This window comes from Anastrepha ludens, chromosome X (genome assembly GCF_028408465.1).
Source record: "Anastrepha ludens isolate Willacy chromosome X, idAnaLude1.1, whole genome shotgun sequence".
Classification (NCBI taxonomy): Eukaryota; Metazoa; Arthropoda; class Insecta; order Diptera; family Tephritidae; genus Anastrepha; species Anastrepha ludens.
In genome coordinates, this window is record NC_071503.1 from 61,216,132 (window position 1) to 61,237,449 (window position 21,318).

General features: G+C 34.7%; 1 protein-coding gene across 1 annotated transcript in view; it reads right to left on the reverse strand.

Moving 5' to 3' along the window:
- The window catches only part of LOC128870127 (uncharacterized), a 52,908-nt gene that overhangs the window by 21,749 nt on the left and 9,841 nt on the right, over nucleotides 1–21,318 (reverse strand). The window contains exon 2 of the mRNA XM_054112732.1: nucleotides 17,262–17,451. Within this exon, the coding sequence (XP_053968707.1) occupies nucleotides 17,262–17,451 (190 nt within the window). The remainder of the gene's footprint in view (nucleotides 1–17,261; nucleotides 17,452–21,318) is intronic.

A 21,318-nucleotide genomic window follows, 5' to 3' on the forward strand; every position in this document is an offset into this window, starting at 1 on the left:
ATTATTATGAAATTTGGTATATATATATATTTTTCCACGGTGAAGGTTAGTATAATATGCATATTGATTCCACTCGCCACCAGGTGGCGCTGCCGAAGGCCAAAACGAGGACCCGGGTAACCCTAGGATGTGTTTTTACATTGTGGGTATCAAATCAAAGCTACTGATGAGTGCTTTAATACAGAGTATTTTTGGATGTGTTTGTACAATATGGGTATCAGATGGAAGCTGTTGATGAAAGCTTTTAAGTGAAGTAATTTTTACTGCCCGTTTCCGGGATAAAGAAAGGAGATGGAGCTGGAAATGGAAGAGGAAAAGGAATAGCTACAGGAAGAGGAAGGGGAAGACCACTTATTATTAAAAATAAAAAAAAAAATTCTAAAAAATTTTAAAGTGTTACATATACGCTTATTATATAAACGTTAATCTGAAGTCAGTTATAGTGAAAAATTCATTGTATCATTGCCGGCGTGATTGGTGATCGTTTCCTTAATTTTTTGCAGAAAGGTTATGCTAATATGAGATATTACCTATATCATTCATATATTTACGTATTACCTGTGTACTCACAAATATACGGTTGAAGCAAATATATGTCAGTTTTTTTACTTCGCCTGGAAAAGTTTATATAAATTTAAGAAGAGTAAATATAACTTATTTTATATTAGACTTCACGCAAAAAAGTCATTTGCACGTGAACACATAGCTGGGGTAAAGCGGGGGGGAATAGAACAGTTCTCTTCTCCTTCTCCGCTTTTTCGTCACTGGAAGCGCTTGATAGGACATTACGAGATTTACGTAGTAAAAATGAAATGTTTGGTCGTGCCTTAGTGCTGCTGGCAGGTGATTTTAGACAAACACTGCCTGTTATTCCTCGAGTAACTGTAGCAGATGAATTGGTTGCATGTTTGAAATCATCATATTTGTGGAGACATGTTCAAACACTCAAACTAACTACAAATGTACGTGTTCTTATGCAAAATGATCCATCAGCTGCTGACTTTTCACAGCAATTATTGGATATTGGAAATGGCAAAGTTCCTGTCGATAATTTAACTGGCTTAATAACTTTACAACCAAACTTTTGTCAAATAAGTCAAACGAAAGAACAGTTAATTCAAAGTATTTTCCCAAATTTGCCTCAAAATTACAAAAATTATGATTGGCTTAGTGAACGAGCCATCATGGCTGGCAAAAATAAAGATGTGAATGAAATTAATTCGGCTATTTTGGCTAATATACCAAGTCCAGAACAAACATATCGATCCATTGACACTGTTACAAATCAAGATGATATTGTAAATTATCCCACTGAATTTTTGAATTCCTTTGATTTACCTGGATTACCGACACACATGCTAAACTTGAAAATAGGAGCACCGATTATTATGTTGAGAAACATAAATCAACCACGGCTATGTAATGGCACGCGATTAACAGTTAAGAGTTTGATGAATAACGTCATTGAAGCAACAATTTTGAATGGAAAATACTCTGGTGAAGACGTTTTAATACCGCGAATACCAATGATACCATTCGAACGTCTTCAATTTCCTGTTCGCCTTGCATTCGCGATTACTATTAATAAGTCACAAGGCCAAGCTTTATCAATTTGTGGTATTGATTTAGAATACCCATGTTTTTCTCATGGCAAACTTTATGTTTCATGCTCAAGAGTTGGTAAGCCATCGGTATTGTTCATTTATTCAACAACGCATGGAAAAACGAAGAATATTGTATACCAAAGAGCATTACAATAAAAAAAGTAATAAAGGAAATCACATCAAAATACACACTGTATTTTTCGGCTTAATTTAATTAATTAATCTAGATTTTTTTAAAGACGACCAGCGGAACGGGCGGGTTTTCGTTAGTGAAAATATAATAATGATGGTCAGCTGCGTTTATAGCGGTGGAAAGACCGTCAGCCGAAGCATTGAAAATTCCGCGAACCGCTACTATGCATGGACCCGTTATTATGATACAATGAAATTTGTTTAGAGATCCTCTTCTGTTTTTATCTCCATGGCTCTTTTAGTACATTTTAGAAATTTTGTTTTATTATCATGAGAAAACATTGAAATTATTGTATTTTATGATAATTAGTATCAGGTACTTCCGAAAATATTCCTCTATAACCCCTTTTGATATCGTCTTTTAAAATATTTTTTATGATACCTTCATCCTCTAATGGATTTATGTAAATTATATTTCTACTAGCAACCCGCCCAGCTTCGCACGGGTATAAAATATATACCCTATGTCACTCACTGAAAAAATGATTAAAATCGATCCAGTAGTTTTGGCTTATTCATTATTGCCCGTGGCCCGCACGCGTTAAATTTGGAGTAAAACAATTCTCCTTTCTTTATAGCATGAAGATTTCCTGCTATCTTTGGGATATCTAAATTCATACCCTACATTTTTGCATATTAACTTTTTGCATTTGTACATATGTATTTATTTTATTTTTACAACAATTACTATATGGGTAAGACTCCGTCAGAAAATATGAGATTTGCAAGTGGTCTTTCGATTTCTTTGAAACTTTGGGAAATATTAGTTCTAGGTAAGATACATTCGAGCCTAAAAGGATTTTGAAAAATTTTCAAAATTGAGTCATCTACGCCATGTTGAAAATCGGGACCGTTTTTTTTTTTCAAAAATCAATATTTCTTGAACCGTTGGATGGATTTCAATGCAATTTACAGACAATATAGAAACAAATAAGTAGTTCAAATTAGTATTATGTTAAAAAAAAATTTCGAAATTTTGACCAAAAAAAAGTCAAAAAAATTTTTTGAATCAATTTTTAGTTGATTTGCCCAGTTTTTTAGATTTTCTGTTATACACGTAACGATTCCTTATGATTTAACCTTTATTTTGAAAAAAAAAATTTTATGGTGTCTATAATAGTTCTCGAGATATTGCGATTTTAGTGGAAGCGCGCACGCACGGTTTAGGTAACAGGTGTGCAATGCGCGCTGCGTTATGTGTTCCTGTATGAAGTGACTGGAGCAGACTGCTGCAGGTCTGTGCGCGTTTTTCTACTCCCGCGCTGCGTAACCGCGAACTTCACGGTGCGCGCTTCCACTAAAATCGCAATATCTCGAGAACTATTATAGACACCATAAAATTTTTTTTTTTCAAAATTCATTACGCAATAGGCGCCGTATTATCCCAACAAGGTCATCCTGTTTGCTACATATCAAGAACACTAAATAATTACGAGCAAAATTATAATACAACGGATAAAGAGTTCTTAGCAATTATTTATGCTGTCACCTATCTTAGGCCGTATGTTTGATTAGGTATTTAAATTCTAAGTACAAAGGTTAAGAATGCTCGGCATCAAAGGTGGTTGCTGAAACTTTAGGGGTTCTACTATCAAATAGATTACCTTAGTGGAAAAGAAAGTAAAGTTGCAGATTTTTTAAGCCGTTTAGAAAACTCGTCAAAAATTATTGAAAAAAAAACGATAACCAGTAAAATTTAAAAATATCAGATACCATACATTCAGCGGAGGAGGAATTATTAGATCACATATTTATAAAGCAGGAAATAGTTATCACTACATATTATAAAACAAAGTCGCTTTTTCTGTCCCTATGTCCCCTTATACGCTTAAATCTTTAAAACTACGCAACGGATTTTGATGCGGTTTTTTTTTAAAGATAGATTGATTGAAGAGGAAGGTTTATATCTATATAATGTGAAGAAATATATAAAGGGGGCGTGGCAATCGGTCAAAATGTGGCAAAAAAACATAATTTTTTTGTTTTCACGGCCATAAATCATAAACGAATCAACCAATTAAAATGAAACTTTCTTGAAGTTTAACTTTGAAATATTTACTTTCGTTCTGCATCAAAAAAAAAATTGATTTATTTGTTATTTAACCAAAATTGTTTAAACAAAAGCAGCTCTTTTTCCAAAAAAAGCTGTTTGTGTGTGTGTTCGCTGTCAACCGAATGAAGCAACAGGCGTTAAGCGATAATCTCACCACACCTCATTAATGTTGAATTACATCGTATGGTGACGTATGTATGTATGTATTTACGAATCGCTCGCATTATTTCATTTCGGACATATGTACATATGTATTTATGTATGTACTGAATTCCATGTAATTATATGTACATACAATTTTACAGCGAAATAAAACGCTATTTTCAGGTTCTATATTAGTAAATCGCACATAATTAAAATACAGTTTTTGAATAGTTTTTATTGATTCGGAGCGCGTTTAGTTTTCTATCAATTCCATACAATAACATTTTTTGTCATTTACTTTTTACGACAACTAATAGCTTATTTTCGAAGCGATTTCAACAAATGGGTACAACATTAATCCTTATCCAATTAAATACCTTAAATACATTGTTGTTTTCATATAGATCTATGTATATGGCTCTTTACGGCATATAATTAAAAACAATATTTTTCAAGATATTACAACAGTAATTAGTAATTGAGATCTACCGGAAAAATTGCGTTAGCTGTTGCGTCATCCAGCATTGCCGCTACTCTTTTGGAAAGAGTATTTTGGAAAGAAGCCGAACCACACACTCTACAATGAAGCACCCGCTGAAAATCGCCACCGATGATGATAACAGCGTCTGTAGTGTTTCTAGACAGAGCAATACAGGAAAATTGATGCGTGACTGCTCATTAATAGTCTGGGACGAAGCTACCATGTCAAACAAGACGTCTGTGGAAGCACTGGATAGGACAATGCGCGATTTGCGCAACAAAAATGCACCTATGGGTGGATGTACAATTCTGTTCTCAGGAGATTTCCGTCAAATCCTACCAGTTGTGACTCGAGGAACACGTGCTGACGAAATAAATGCTTCGCTAAAAAGATCCCACCTTTAGTCGTATGTCAATAAATTAGAGCTTAAAACTAATATGAGGATTTCGTCATCTTCACGTGAGAACAGGCTATTTCCAGAGATGCTGCTAAAAGTTGGCAATGGAGAATTAACACAAAGTGAGGGAAGGATTAACCTAGAAAACCTTTGTGTTTTGATAGACAACATCCAAGAGTTAGTCAACAATGTCTATCCAGACATTGATAACATAAGTTATAAGACAATATCTTGGTTTAAAGAAAGAGCTATTCTGTCACCAACTAACGAACAAGTAGATAAAGTAAATAACTTGATTATTTCAAAGATTGATGCGCCGACGAAAATATACTACTCGGTCGATACTGTTCTCGATTTGGAAGAAGCTGTTCAATTTCCTACAGAATTTCTAAATTCTTTGAAACCGTCTGGACTCCCTCCTCACCAAATGGAGCTGAAAATAGGTTGTCCTGTTATTTTATTAAGAAACCTAAGTCCACCTAAACTTTGCAATGGCACGCGTTTGATGGTAAAATCACTGAAAACTTTCATAATAGAGTGCACAATACTCACAGGATGTGGTACCGGAGAAGATGTATTGATTCCCCGAATCCCTCTGATACCATCGGATCTACCATTCCAATTTAAACGCTTACAATTTCCGGTAAAGACATCTTTTGCAATGACCATTAATAAATCTCAGGGTCAAACCTTCAACGTTGCAGGCTTAGATTTGAGTGTTGACTGTTTTTCACATGGCCAACTGTATGTCGCTCTTTCAAGAGTAACCTCTAGAGAAAACATGTTTGTATTGTCTAATGACAAGAAGGCTATGAACGTTGTATATAAAGACATTCTGTAATATGGGTAAGACTCCGTCAGAAAATATGAGATTTGCAAGTGGTCTTTCGATTTCTTTGAAACTTTGGGAAATATTAGTTCTAGGTAAGATACATTCGAGCCTAAAAGGATTTTGAAAAATTTTCAAAATTGAGTCATCTACGCCATGTTGAAAATCGGGACCGTGTTTTTTTCGAAAATCAATATTTCTTGAACCGTTGGATGGATTTCAATGCAATTTACAGACAATATAGAAACAAATAAGTAGTTCAAATTAGTATTATGTTAAAAAAAAAATTTCGAAATTTTGACCAAAAAAAAGTCAAAAAAATTTTTTGAATCAATTTTTAGTTGATTTGCCCAGTTTTTTAGATTTTCTGTTATACACGTAACGATTCCTTATGATTTAACCTTTATTTTGAAAAAAAAAATTTTATGGTGTCTATAATAGTTCTCGAGATATTGCGATTTTAGTGGAAGCGCGCACGCACGGTTTAGGTAACAGGTGTGCAATGCGCGCTGCGTTATGTGTTCCTGTATGAAGTGACTGGAGCAGACTGCTGCAGGTCTGTGCGCGTTTTTCTACTCCCGCGCTGCGTAACCGCGAACTTCACGGTGCGCGCTTCCACTAAAATCGCAATATCTCGAGAACTATTATAGACACCATAAAATTTTTTCTTTTCAAAATAAAGGTTAAATCATAAGGAATCGTTACGTGTATAACAGAAAATCTAAAAAACTGGGCAAATCAACTAAAAATTGATTCAAAAAATTTTTTTGACTTTTTTTTGGTCAAAATTTCGAAATTTTTTTTTTAACATAATACTAATTTGAACTACTTATTTGTTTCTATATTGTCTGTAAATTGCATTGAAATCCATCCAACGGTTCAAGAAATATTGATTTTTGAAAAAAACACGGTCCCGATTTTCAACATGGCGTAGATGACTCAATTTTGAAAATTTTTCAAAATCCTTTTAGGCTCGAATGTATCTTACCTAGAACTAATATTTCCCAAAGTTTCAAAGAAATCGAAAGACCACTTGCAAATCTCATATTTTCTGACGGAGTCTTACCCATATTACAGAATGTCTTTATATACAACGTTCATAGCCTTCTTGTCATTAGACAATACAAACATGTTTTCTCTAGAGGTTACTCTTGAAAGAGCGACATACAGTTGGCCATGTGAAAAACAGTCAACACTCAAATCTAAGCCTGCAACGTTGAAGGTTTGACCCTGAGATTTATTAATGGTCATTGCAAAAGATGTCTTTACCGGAAATTGTAAGCGTTTAAATTGGAATGGTAGATCCGATGGTATCAGAGGGATTCGGGGAATCAATACATCTTCTCCGGTACCACATCCTGTGAGTATTGTGCACTCTATTATGAAAGTTTTCAGTGATTTTACCATCAAACGCGTGCCATTGCAAAGTTTAGGTGGACTTAGGTTTCTTAATAAAATAACAGGACAACCTATTTTCAGCTCCATTTGGTGAGGAGGGAGTCCAGACGGTTTCAAAGAATTTAGAAATTCTGTAGGAAATTGAACAGCTTCTTCCAAATCGAGAACAGTATCGACCGAGTAGTATATTTTCGTCGGCGCATCAATCTTTGAAATAATCAAGTTATTTACTTTATCTACTTGTTCGTTAGTTGGTGACAGAATAGCTCTTTCTTTAAACCAAGATATTGTCTTATAACTTATGTTATCAATGTCTGGATAGACATTGTTGACTAACTCTTGGATGTTGTCTATCAAAACACAAAGGTTTTCTAGGTTAATCCTTCCCTCACTTTGTGTTAATTCTCCATTGCCAACTTTTAGCAGCATCTCTGGAAATAGCCTGTTCTCACGTGAAGATGACGAAATCCTCATATTAGTTTTAAGCTCTAATTTATTGACATACGACTAAAGGTGGGATCTTTTTAGCGAAGCATTTATTTCGTCAGCACGTGTTCCTCGAGTCACAACTGGTAGGATTTGACGGAAATCTCCTGAGAACAGAATTGTACATCCACCCATAGGTGCATTTTTGTTGCGCAAATCGCGCATTGTCCTATCCAGTGCTTCCACAGACGTCTTGTTTGACATGGTAGCTTCGTCCCAGACTATTAATGAGCAGTCACGCATCAATTTTCCTGTATTGCTCTGTCTAGAAACACTACAGACGCTGTTATCATCATCGGTGGCGATTTTCAGCGGGTGCTTCATTGTAGAGTGTGTGGTTCGGCTTCTTTCCAAAATACTCTTTCCAAAAGAGTAGCGGCAATGCTGGATGACGCAACAGCTAACGCAATTTTTCCGGTAGATCTCAATTACTAATTACTGTTGTAATATCTTGAAAAATATTGTTTTTAATTATATGCCGTAAAGAGCCATATACATAGATCTATATGAAAACAACAATGTATTTAAGGTATTTAATTGGATAAGGATTAATGTTGTACCCATTTGTTGAAATCGCTTCGAAAATAAGCTATTAGTTGTCGTAAAAAGTAAATGACAAAAAATGTTATTGTATGGAATTGATAGAAAACTAAACGCGCTCCGAATCAATAAAAACTATTCAAAAACTGTATTTTAATTATGTGCGATTTACTAATATAGAACCTGAAAATAGCGTTTTATTTCGCTGTAAAATTGTATGTACATATAATTACATGGAATTCAGTACATACATAAATACATATGTACATATGTCCGAAATGAAATAATGCGAGCGATTCGTAAATACATACATACATACGTCACCATACGATGTAATTCAACATTAATGAGGTGTGGTGAGATTATCGCTTAACGCCTGTTGCTTCATTCGGTTGACAGCGAACACACACACAAACAGCTTTTTTTGGAAAAAGAGCTGCTTTTGTTTAAACAATTTTGGTTAAATAACAAATAAATCAATTTTTTTTTTTGATGCAGAACGAAAGTAAATATTTCAAAGTTAAACTTCAAGAAAGTTTCATTTTAATTGGTTGATTCGTTTATGATTTATGGCCGTGAAAACAAAAAAATTATGTTTTTTTGCCACATTTTGACCGATTGCCACGCCCCCTTTATATATTTCTTCACATTATATAGATATAAACCTTCCTCTTCAATCAATCTATCTTTAAAAAAAAACCGCATCAAAATCCGTTGCGTAGTTTTAAAGATTTAAGCGTATAAGGGGACATAGGGACAGAAAAAGCGACTTTGTTTTATAATATGTAGTGATAACTATTTCCTGCTTTATAAATATGTGATCTAATAATTCCTCCTCCGCTGAATGTATGGTATCTGATATTTTTAAATTTTACTGGTTATCGTTTTTTTTTCAATAATTTTTGACGAGTTTTCTAAACGGCTTAAAAAATCTGCAACTTTACTTTCTTTTCCACTAAGGTAATCTATTTGATAGTAGAACCCCTAAAGTTTCAGCAACCACCTTTGATGCCGAGCATTCTTAACCTTTGTACTTAGAATTTAAATACCTAATCAAACATACGGCCTAAGATAGGTGACAGCATAAATAATTGCTAAGAACTCTTTATCCGTTGTATTATAATTTTGCTCGAAATTATTTAGTGTTCTTGATATGTAGCAAACAGGATGACCTTGTTGGGATAATACGGCGCCTATTGCGTAATGACTTGCATCGGAGGTTACTGTAAACTCTTTGTCGTATTCTGGATATTTAAGAATTGGGTAGGAAGAAATTAAGGCTTTTAAATTTTCAAAACTCCCTATGTATTCTGGGTCATTGGTATTTATTTTATAATCCTTTTTCAGATAGTTAATCATAGGATAAGCTATTTTACAAAAGTTTTTAATAAATTTTCTGTAATATCCAGTTATACCGAGGAAACCTTTTATCCTTTTATCTCCTAGATCTCTAATTACATCAATATTGTGAGGATTTGGCTTGATACCATCCTTTGTCAAAATGAGACCTAAAAATGAGGTTTCTTCCAATGAATTTCTATGTTCTTCCAAGGATGTTGAAAATATGAGAATATCTTCAAAATATACCAAGCAAATTTTATTTATAAGTATATTCTCTTAATACGTCATTGATTAGCCTTTGGAAAGTGGCACGAGCATATTTAAGTCCAAAGGGCATTCGAACATACTCATATAAACCTGCCGGAGTTACGAATGTGGTCTCTTCAATGTATTTTTTGCCATCAAAATTTGGTGATAACCCCTTGTCAAATCTAATGAGCTAAAATATTGAGCTTTACTCAATTTGTCTAAAATTCCATCTATGTTGGGTAATGGATATTTATCATCAACGGTAAGTTGGTTAAGCCTTTTATAGTGTACAATAATCATGTATTTTTGAACGCCAGATTTATCCTTTTTTTAGGTACTACTATAATGGGTGAGCTATATTTACTTTTACTCTGTCTTATGATACCCTGTCCTTCCATTTCATTTACTTGCTTTCTAACTTCTTCCTCATGCTTCGGGGGTAACCTGTATATTCTAGAGTTAATTTGCTGGTCTGTTACGGTTTTGATTTTGTGAACAACTGAATTTGTATTTGTCAGTATATCACCCTCTTTACATATAAGTTTCTCAAATTCTTTTAAGAGCTTGCTTATTATTTCTTTTTCCTTTCTATTTAAATTATTTAATGATATATTTTGAACATCTCTTACTTTTAAGATATCTACTTGCTCCTGCGAAATTTTTGTAAAGAATGGAAGGATCAACGCATCATTTATATCTAATTTCAAGTTTTTAATATCTATTATTTTAACATTTTTGCTTATCCAATCCATAGCTAGTATCAAATCGAATGGTTTGTTGAAATCTAGCATTAGCCATTTCATTCTCGCATTTGGTGGAGCATTAAATTCATTTAAAACAAAAAAACTCGCTCGAATCAGATTTGAGGTCTTTGGCACTAATGTGTTAAGAAGCGACTTTGGCTCCTTGGCACCACAAGATCTACTCAGATTTCTTCGGAGATCGGGTAGATTTAAAGAAAATTAAAAGGGAACCCATGTGTCGTACAATGGACTTAATTAATGTCTGAGTGCTGCACTTGCTAGTTGTCCCGACAAAAAAACAAAAAATCATTCATAACGGTGCGGCCAGCATTAATGGAAAGCGAATGCACGGCGATGGCTTGAATCTGTTCCCTTAATATACTCCCCTATGTACACAATTTTGGTATACGCAACAAAGAATAATTAGATCATGTGCCCGTAGTTGTTACTCTAAAAGCTTTATTTTTTTACCTGAGAAATATCAGGAGTGAATCAGTAAGAAATATCATGGTGAATATGTGCACTCGACGATATCTGTCGATAAAAAAGTTTCCATTTTGTTTAACAAAATCAAACGAGCTGCAGATGTAAAACGAATATCTATCTAAAAAATGTTTGGTTTGATAGCCAATGTCAAAATCTACGCGAAAAAATATTGGGTTTCGTGGATTCTTTAAGAGAATCTAACATCCATGAGATGTTGTAACAGAAACAGATTTCTTGCGGGAAAAAAACACCTAAATCTTTTTTTTAGGTGGTAGATTGGTTTCAGAAAAAACCGTGCAAAAAACACAAACGTGTAAAAAAAGACATTGACCGTATGCAAAAATAGGTGAAAAACGAGGATTTTTTATTTAATTAAATCACATATACATTGTTTATTTTTACAAGCATAGTTAATAAAGAAAAAAAAATATGCACTCTAATCTTAAAAATAATATGAATTAAATGTATGGCCTGTTCAGGAACTAAAAATAATTATGTTAAACAGCTATGTTGTTAACGAAAAGAATAGGTTATTTAATTTTTAAGGTAAAAAATTAAAAAAAAAATAAGTGATAATCGTAAATACATGAACATACATTTAATTGCGGTCATCATAAGTTACTCGCATTCGATTGCTTCGAACGCGTATACAATCACTATCATCGCTGGAATAATTTTGAACTGGACTTTCTCTTGCTCATTCAGCAGGCAAAATTTAATATTTCCTCTTCGCTAAAAACTTTATCAATCATATTCGTCAATGTCATCGAATACCAAATCATCAAAACCCTCCCCACCACCTGCGTGTGCCAAATCAATTATATTGGGATATTCTTTTGTATTTGAATCCATAGGATTTTTACTTTTTACACATTCTGTCCAAATTACTCTCCAACATCCGCTTAAGGTTGATGGACCTAAATCTGATAATGCTAAGATAGCAAGTTTAACGCAATCTTTAATAGAAAACTTTTTCCAAACATCAATTACTGTAAGAGTGTTATCCTTATCCAAAGTGTCCAAAATGTACTGGAATGTTCTTTCGGATAGATTAGGGATGTGGTATTCGGTGGCAGGATGCCCGGGTGCATTGTCAACCAACAGAAGAACTTTAAATTCATATATATATTTTCTAGTTTCTGGTACAAAATATTTAATGAACCATTTTGTGAAAGCTGTAGTTCTCACCCATGCTTTTTTATTGGCCATCCAATTAATAGGCAATGTACCAAAATCGACACCTTTCATTGCTCAAGGCTTAAGTGTACGATTGATAAGCAGCCGCTTTAACATCTGATCTCCGGAAGCGTTACTGCAAAATAAAAATGTGACTCGATCTTTTTCAACTTTAAAGCTGGTGGTTGTTTGCGATTTGGCCACATATGTTCTTCTCGGCATTTTTTTCCAAAAAAGACCAGTTTCGTCGGCATTAAAAAGCTGATCTGGACTGTATGCACCATCGGGTATAATTTTTTTAAGTTTTAGTGGAAATTCTTTGGCGGCTTTCTGATCTCCAGAAACAATCTCGCCCTTGATTTTTATGTTATAAAGCGCATGCCTTTGGAGAAATCCCGTTAACCATCCTCTGCTTGCAGAAAATACGTAGCTTTTTAAAACTTTAATGCTTGCTAGTTGATATTGTTTCCGTCTACGGGAATTTGTTTTTGTGCATTGTCCTCAAGCCATATTATGAGTGCTTTTTCCATTTTTTCTTTCTCTATTGTATCATGAGGACTTAACAGATAGTTTCGTTCCAGAAATCACCGATTGCCTAATTGAAATTTCATTTTTTTCATAGTTCTTATTCTGGCTTCATTTAAACCGGACATTTTGCCAAGAAATTTTGAGCCTTCTCCATTTCGAAGGCGATTTAAAATTTCAATTTCGGTTTCCAAAGAAATTGCTTTACGCTTTAGCTTTGTATTTGACATTTTCTTTTAGAGATACATAAATAAAATATTTAACAAAATTAAAAAATATAAATAACTCAATAAATATAAAATATTTTTGGCTTACCTTTTATCTTAATGCGTTCAATTTAATGTAGCGTTGGGAAAGCAAGTTTGCCAATAAACAATTTATTTACCAAACACGTCTGATTGCATAGAAAATTCATAAAACATTAACACATTTCAATTGCTCTGACCAGTACATTTGCTTGTATGCACAAGGAAAGAATTCGCAAAAATTAAATTTGACAAAAAAAATGTTAGCACAAAAAATTGTAAACCGTGATAAATGGAATAAAATCGTGTAATAAGCACAAACATGAGAACGCAACATTTTTACAACTATTTCAAACTTTTTCTTTATCATTCAAGTTTGAAAAATACCATTCCTTTGATTTGTGCGAATTGCGCTTGCACTCAAAAACTCTAAAATTATAAATGCTCATGCGAAGGACAGGATCAGTTATGAGTTCTACAATTTTGCGCCCGAATGTTTTCTGTATGAAGTTGTTATTCCTCTCTCCAAAAAAGAAAATTCCGATTTAGTATCAAATTTCAGGGGCCTTTCTTTACTTGACATAGTGTACAAAATATTTACCTGTTTTATGCTACACCGAATAAATGCATGGATCGATTGTAAGTGTTGTACAAATTAAACAATTCAATTTATTTGATAATTTTATTTTTATGAACCGATCACTTTCAATTCGCTCTTACTACTTATCTGTCGCTTAGCGTGCCGTGTGCAAAACCTTTTCCATTCCTGCAATTTGTCCTTTGCAATCAATGAAGATCATTCATATAGTTGTAGTTGCAGCTTCGTTCTCATTCGCTCTTACTATTCTCTGAATGAATTAATAATTAATTAACTATCCCCCCTTTCAATATCGGAACGTCCGCGGTTCGATAGCGAGATTGTGTGCGTAGTGAAATCTTTCGGTAAAAGCTGTTATTGGCATGTATGTAATGCAGGTACACGTAAATTTTGGTTGTCACAATGCATACTTCCTTTTATCAACAAGTTTGCGTGAGCGGTCACACGTAGGCATTTAATATTGGCTTTTAACACTTACAGAATTTGATTTAAAAATATTAAATTAGCTTAAACAACATTTAAATTTTTTATACATTTTTTCATACATAGGTATTAAATCATAATGGTAAATATTCAAGTTTAAATGCTTGTTGGTTTTGCTTCGAAATCAATCACTTGCTTAGCCTTTCTCAGATACTCCCCTTTCATCGAGGCAACAATACATTTCTGTATAATTTTTTAACGTAAATTGCTTTTGTGAATTCTAGTGCCATCTATCAAAACAGTAGATTCTAAATCTTTTTCAATTACCTTTTCCACAAACACTTTGTCAAATTTATTTCCCAATCTTCTATTTCGTCTAAGAAACACCTTTTCACCAGGCTGATAGGTTTTAGTGCTTTTCTTCTTGTTAAATTTTTCTAAAGTTTTTTCTTGGGCTAACATTAATTCGTTTTTAATAATTTCTAGTGTATCTATCGATGGGCTGTGAAAAACATCAACGGGTTTAGATTTAATAGTTGAATGGATACTATTATTGTACTTATGTGTAGCTATTAAGATTAGGTCTTTAGTCTCAGATATTTGTTGTTGTTCCTTGATACAACGAGCTATCTCTAGCAGTGTGGACTGGAACCTTTCGACCTGTCCATTACTCTCGCTATGAAGTGTAGGGATGAAAAATTGTTCCTTAGAATTGTTTTTATTAAGTTAGAATGGAAGGCTTTTTCATTATCAGACACTATGATTTTTCTATTTTTAAATGTTAAAAGTATTTCTAGCATAGCATCCTTAATGTCGATGGTAGAACGTGAAGCTATTGGCTTGACAATGGCAAACTTAGAAAATTTGTCAATACAACTTAAAAAATATTGTTTTCCTGTAATAAATATGTCGATGTGGAGTATTTCCCCAGGGTAATTTGGTATCGGAGTTTTCCCTATCTCCGGGTTAGGTGGCTTCCTCTGGTATTTGTTTTCCATACAAATTTTGCAGTTGGAAATTAAAGACTTTAACATTTTTCTCATATTTGGAAAAAAATATTCATTCGAAATCTGTTGAAAATTTTCATGGAGACACCTATGAACCCTGTTATGCTCTGTGGCTATCGTTTCTAATTGATCGTTTTTATTGACTAAATCGATCACAAACTTTTCGGTGTGAAAGAATTTTGTCCCTGCAAAATGCTTTGTTAGGTCATTCTGGATTTCGGCTAGGACTTCAAGTTCACAGTGCAGGCCGTTTGTAACTGTTGGATTTATAACATCTTTCAGACATTCGATTAGCCTTTCGATGGTGTCAAAACAAATGATATGTCGTCGTAATCTTTGGAAAAGGATTTTTGTTATTTTGATGAAGTGGTCAGACTTAGATATCACTAACTGGTTTTTGAATTGGTTGACAGGGTATTTGATTGTTTTAATTACTTTACTAGAAGGCTTCTCACTATGAACGGTTTCAACTTCATTTGATTGACTCAGGCTGTGGATGTATTGCCTGGACAATGCATCGGCTACTTTATTGTCCCTGCCTGGCATATAGTGTAGGTTCGGTGAGAATTCTTCGATGAAAGCGCGCCATCTTTTCATTTTTGTGTTTGGATTTTTATCCGACATAGCAAAAATTAGTGGCTGATGATCAGTAAAAATGTTAATTTTAGTAACACCGTACAAATAATGGCGCAAACTTTTTAATGCCCACACAATCGCAAGGAGTTTTCGTTCGTTGGTAGCGTAGTTTTGTTCTGTACTAGATAACGTACGAGAAATCATAGTAATAGGTCTATCATTTTGTGATAAAACTGCTCCTAAGGCGCTCGAAGATGCATCTGTGGTAAGTTCAAATGGTTTACTGTAGTCTGGGTGTTGGAGGAGAACATCCTCCGATGCCAATATTTTTTTTATTTTTTGAAATGCATTTATAGCCTCGGAGTCAAAAGTTATAGAAACACTTTTGGACTTATTCGCGCCAACATTCCCATTTTCACCCCTAAGAAATTTCGTAATCGGTTTTACAATGCCGGCGTAGTCCTTCACAAATCTCCGATAGTACCCCGCTAACCCGAGGAATGAACGTAATGCTCGGAGAGTATTTGATGTTTTATAATTGAGGATGTCATTTACTTTACTTGGGCATGTCCGAATGCCATTTCGTGAAATTAAGAATCCCAGAAATTCAACCTCAGTTTTAAAAAATCTGGATTTTTCCGATGACACCCTCATTCCTGCCTTTTCTAAACCTTGCAAAATCGTATTTATGTGTTCTAAATGTGTTTGTTCATTCGGTGAAAAAATGATAATGTCATCCATGTAAACATGACAACATTTTCCTATGTATTCACGAAGAACATCATCGATGGCTCGTTGAAAAATGCTAGGGCCATTTTTTAGGCCAAACGGGAGGAGGCAGAACTCATACTTTCCATTGTTGACACTGAAAGCTGTTTTTGGTCGATCCTCTTCACACAAAAGAATCTGGTGAAATCCAGATTTAAGGTCAAGAGTAGTGTAATATTTCGACTTTCCTAAGTTCGCCAAAATTACTGATGTGTCTGGGATAGGATACCTATCCGAAGTTGTGTATTCATTTATTTTTCTAAAGTCTATCACCATTCGTAATTTTCCTCTACCATTTTCATCTAGTCCTTTTTTGGAAACTACATGAACGGGAGAGTTGTAAGCGGAAAACGATTTGTGGATTATTCCATCTTTTAGGAGGGTCGATATTTCAGAATTTATGAATTCTGCAGCGGAAACAGGGTAGGGATAACTTTTGGTATAAATTTGCTCATTTGTGGTCATACGAATTCTGCCCTGTACTTTGGTGTTATAGGGCAATGCCCTATTTACCTCGGCAAACGCATTAATGTTGATATTAATCATATCATTGAACTCGTTTTCGATACTAACTGGAACAGAGTCTTCTATTGTTATCAAATTCACTTGACTGCAAGGAAGATGCTCAAGTCTTGTCTGCCCGTTGTGGTACAACAAATACCCTTTTTCTATGTCAATGCTTGCGTTGATTGTTTTTAAAAAGTCATATCCAACGATACCATCGAATGTTTTTAAATTCTCGAGCAAATAAAAAGTTGTCGTATTATCTAAAATATTTACTAGACACTTTTTATTAATAACGTTAACCCCATTAATAGATTTTAGGTTAAATGGCTTATCCATATTTTTTACGCCTTTCAGAAATTCAAAGTTTTTGATATAAATTTTGGAGGTACCGGTATCTATTAAAATGCGTAGCTCCGGTCCGTTTGTTGCTTTCTTCTTAACAAATGGCAGAAGCGAATTTAGTTTAAAAGGTTAATTTCATCTGTAAAATTACCATCAATATCTCCCAGACTTTCATAAGCATTCCCATCTGTTTCAGGATAATCGCAGCCATATTCATCCTGATAAGAATTAGGGATGAGATTGCCTCCTATTTCATGTGACATATAATTGACTTTTTGCACTTTGGGAAAAGGTGATCGATTGGAATATGTTTGCTCGCGATTACGTTTAAAAGCCACAGGCTGAAAAGAGTTTGAATTGTGTTGGGGGCGTGAAACATTTGTGAAATTGTTTGAGTTAAATTGTTTTTGGAAACCGTTATTGATTGGCAGATTAGCTTGTTGTCGAGAAGAAGGTAAACTACGATCAACTTCCATTGACGTTGGCTTATTATTAGAATAAGCGCGAAAATTTTGCTGATTCGAATGGCTGCCGATATTGAGGAGTAACTGAGATATTCGGCTTTACCGACGTTCCCACAGCAAATGTGCTGGCAAAGTCGTACCTCTTATGGCTGGTTTCAAGCTCTTGGGCAACTGCAAGGGCAGTGGGGAGATCCTTTGGCCTAGTGGAAAAAAGTATGTCACATAGTGGCCTACGAAGACCCGAAATAAATACACGAAGTGCATTTTCTCTTGCCCTATCGTTAAGTGCATTGATAACCTGGGAATTTCCGCTATGTGACATGATTTGCTTATTAATAATAAGCGTCAATTGCTTGTCAACTTTATCGAAATACTCCGTTATCTGTAAATTACCCTGTCTCAAAATACTCATTTCATTTTCTAACACGTAAAGCGGTCTTTTGTCGGCATAGGTTTGATCTAATCTTGCGATTATAGCTTTAAAATTAAGCACTGTGTTGAAAGATGAAAGAGATGTGTTAGCAGATTCTGTTATTTTGTTTCTGAATATTCCCATAGCTACATAATATTATTCAGAATTTGGCTTATAGTAATTCATAGCGAAATAAGCCGCAGATCGCCAAGCAGGGTATGCAAAAGTATCGCCCTTGAATTCCGGAAGAGACTTTATTAAATCTAAGCTCGTATTATCTGAACTAACACTAGGATCAATGGCGACCGGCAAATAAGTTTCTACGCTGGGTGCTAAACGATTGAGAGCTTCGGAGAGGCGATTAATTTCCTCTGAAAATCCGTTCCTAGCCTCCTCATAACAATTCCTTACTATTTCTAACACTTGTTCACGTGTAACACTCATTTTAGCTTACTTCCTTTATACTTACTATTAATTCTTTTTAAAGCACCAAAACCTTATCGCTTTAAACGATATATGTGCGTCAATGAAAAAAAAATTTTTAGAAAAGTTACGCGATTTTACAAAATTCTGAGCACATAAACGAAAACGAAAAATAATATAACCAAAAATGTTACTTAGGTATTTTTTAAGTATTCAAATTACAACTTAAACAAAAGTTTTTCGAAAATTACAAAAGTATTAGTATTCAAAAAGCGTATCTAGTTATTTGTTTCTTCCAAAATTTATTGGTAAAATCACTTTGTAGTTCAAACTTATATTTAATATCAAAAATTTATTTTCAAATTCAAATCCAAATCACATCACAAAAAAATCACAACAAGAAATAATCTTGAATATTTACTTACAAAAATTCTTTTTGATAATTCTTGGAGTTGATCTCTTGCAAAGTTCTGGTCCGTTTAATTTTTATATCCTTCAGCAAGTGAGGTCCTTATCCTGCCGGCTGTTTCTCGATTTGGAACTGTACTTTTATGTAGTCCTCTTACGGTTGAAATTTTTTTGCGACAGGCCCCACGTTGGGCGCCAATTAAACAATTCAATTTATTTGATAATTTTATTTTTATGAACCGATCACTTTCAAAGCCGATCTTCTTCTGTCCTTCTTTTACAATATTTTACTTAAGCTAAGCCTATCCAATTTTGCTAACCGTTAATCGAAAATATGTTTTTGCTAATTCCATTAAATAACATTTTCCAGGAATTTATCTACCGCTTTAGCGTGCCGTGTGCAAAACCTTTTCCATTCCCGCAATTTGTCCTTTCAATCAATGAAGATCATTCATATAGTTGTAGTTGCAGCTTCGTTCTCATTCGCTCTTACTACTTATCTGTCGCTTAGCGTGCCGTGTGCAAAACCTTTTCCATTCCCGCAATTTGTCCTTTGCAATCAATGAAGATCATTCATATAGTTGTAGTTGCAGCTTCGTTCTCATTCGCTCTTACTATTCTCTGAATGAATTAATAAGTAGGGGAAGTTAGCACGTTCCACTAACTTAATATACATAAATCTGTTAGGAGACCTCTTTTAATTTGCTTATACTTACAATGCGTACATATATTTACACAAATTATTAAAAGTATATTGTGTTAAATAAATTTAATTTAAAAGTTAATTTAAAGTATACAACTAATATGTACTCGTATATATACTATATTAGGTGAGCAACTAAGTTCCCGCTGTTTGTCAATAGATGCCCCCAGCAGTGTGTGCTAGTCGATTCTAACATAACCTAAACGTCATAAACTAAGCTTTGACATATGGTTAACTAACTGCTTCGACACATTAATGATTTTGTTTTGGTATCATATACTTTTGGTTTTGGGAACATGTCTGATTTTGTGCCGAATAACCGTCATTTGCGGGATCGAGAGCTACAAAAAGTTTAAGGAGATGCAGCGTGCCGAGATCGGTTCCATCGCTTCAAAGAGAGTGATTTTAACGTTGACGACCATCCGAGTGAAGGAAGGCCGAAAATCTTCGAAGACGCTAAATTGGAGGCATTGCTCATTGAGGATCCGTTCCAAACGCAAGAAGAGCTTGCTTGCTATAGGAGATACCCACCTATCCATTTCCAAGCGACTGCATGCTTTGGGAATGATTCAGAAACAGGCGACTTGGGTTCCTTATGAGTTAAAACCAAGGAATGTTGATTGTCGTTTTTTCGCCTGTCGTCGTTTTTCTGCATCGCATCGTGACGGGTGATGAAAAATGGATTCATTACAGCAATCCAAAGAAAAGAAAGTCATGGGGACTGCCCGGCCATGCTTCAAACATCGCCGCCTCGGCCGAATATTCACGCAGCGAAGGTTATGCTATGTATTTGGTAGGTCCAAGTTGGTGTTATTTACTATGAACTGTAAAAACCAAGCAAAACCATCACTGGGTATCGACTTCAATTGATGCGATTGAGCCAAAAACTGCACGAGAAGCGGCCGCAATACGCGGAGAGGCATACAAAAGTGATTCTACAGCATGACAACGCTCGGCCCCACGTTAACAAACCCGATATCTTCATAGACCGACGCTGCAATTCGGGTATGGTGATGCCACAGTGCTCGTAACTATCAGTTGCAGGTCTATAAGCTCGCTGACAGTCGACCTCGATTCCGTTGTCTTGAGAATCGGTTCTACTTGAGTAGTCATCGTCGAGTTTAGGACAGATGCCACACCAGGGCTTAAGTTTGCTATATTCGTAAATAGAAGAAAAATTACGCCATTTTAAAGGCACTCCCGGTATATGTTCCATTAGATACTGATCGTTGTTTAAAAGCTTTGTGATACGATACGGACCACGATACTTTGGCTTTAATTTTTGCGACCAGCAGCGGTTTCTTCTTTCTCGATAACGACAAAATCATCTTCATGATATAAAAGAGGAAGTCAATGTTTTTTGTCAAAAAGCTTCTTCAATTTCTTTGGCTCGCGCTCGATATTGTTAGAAGCTAGATTACGTTTTTCGTTTATCGGAATTTTTTCAGCGGTTTCGCTTAAGCCATTTTTAGGTCTGTAGCCGGTTATTTTATTCTTTTGCGAGTTAATGCTAAATTGCAAATCCCGTAATATGTACTAAGTCCCAATCTTTCGAATTATCAACGGAAGTACGTAAATAGTTTATGATTGTTCGGTTAGAGCGCTCGACTCGCCCGTTAGACAGTGGAGTTCGTACGGCCATTTTAACGCGCTTATACCATTTTTCTGGCAATATGAAATAAATTATTTTGAAGTATAGGCGGTCTCACGGTCGGTGATTACTTTAACCGGCAACCCGAAGTAACCGGTAATGTCATTTAATGCACTTAAACCATTAATTGTTCGCGTATCGCGAACC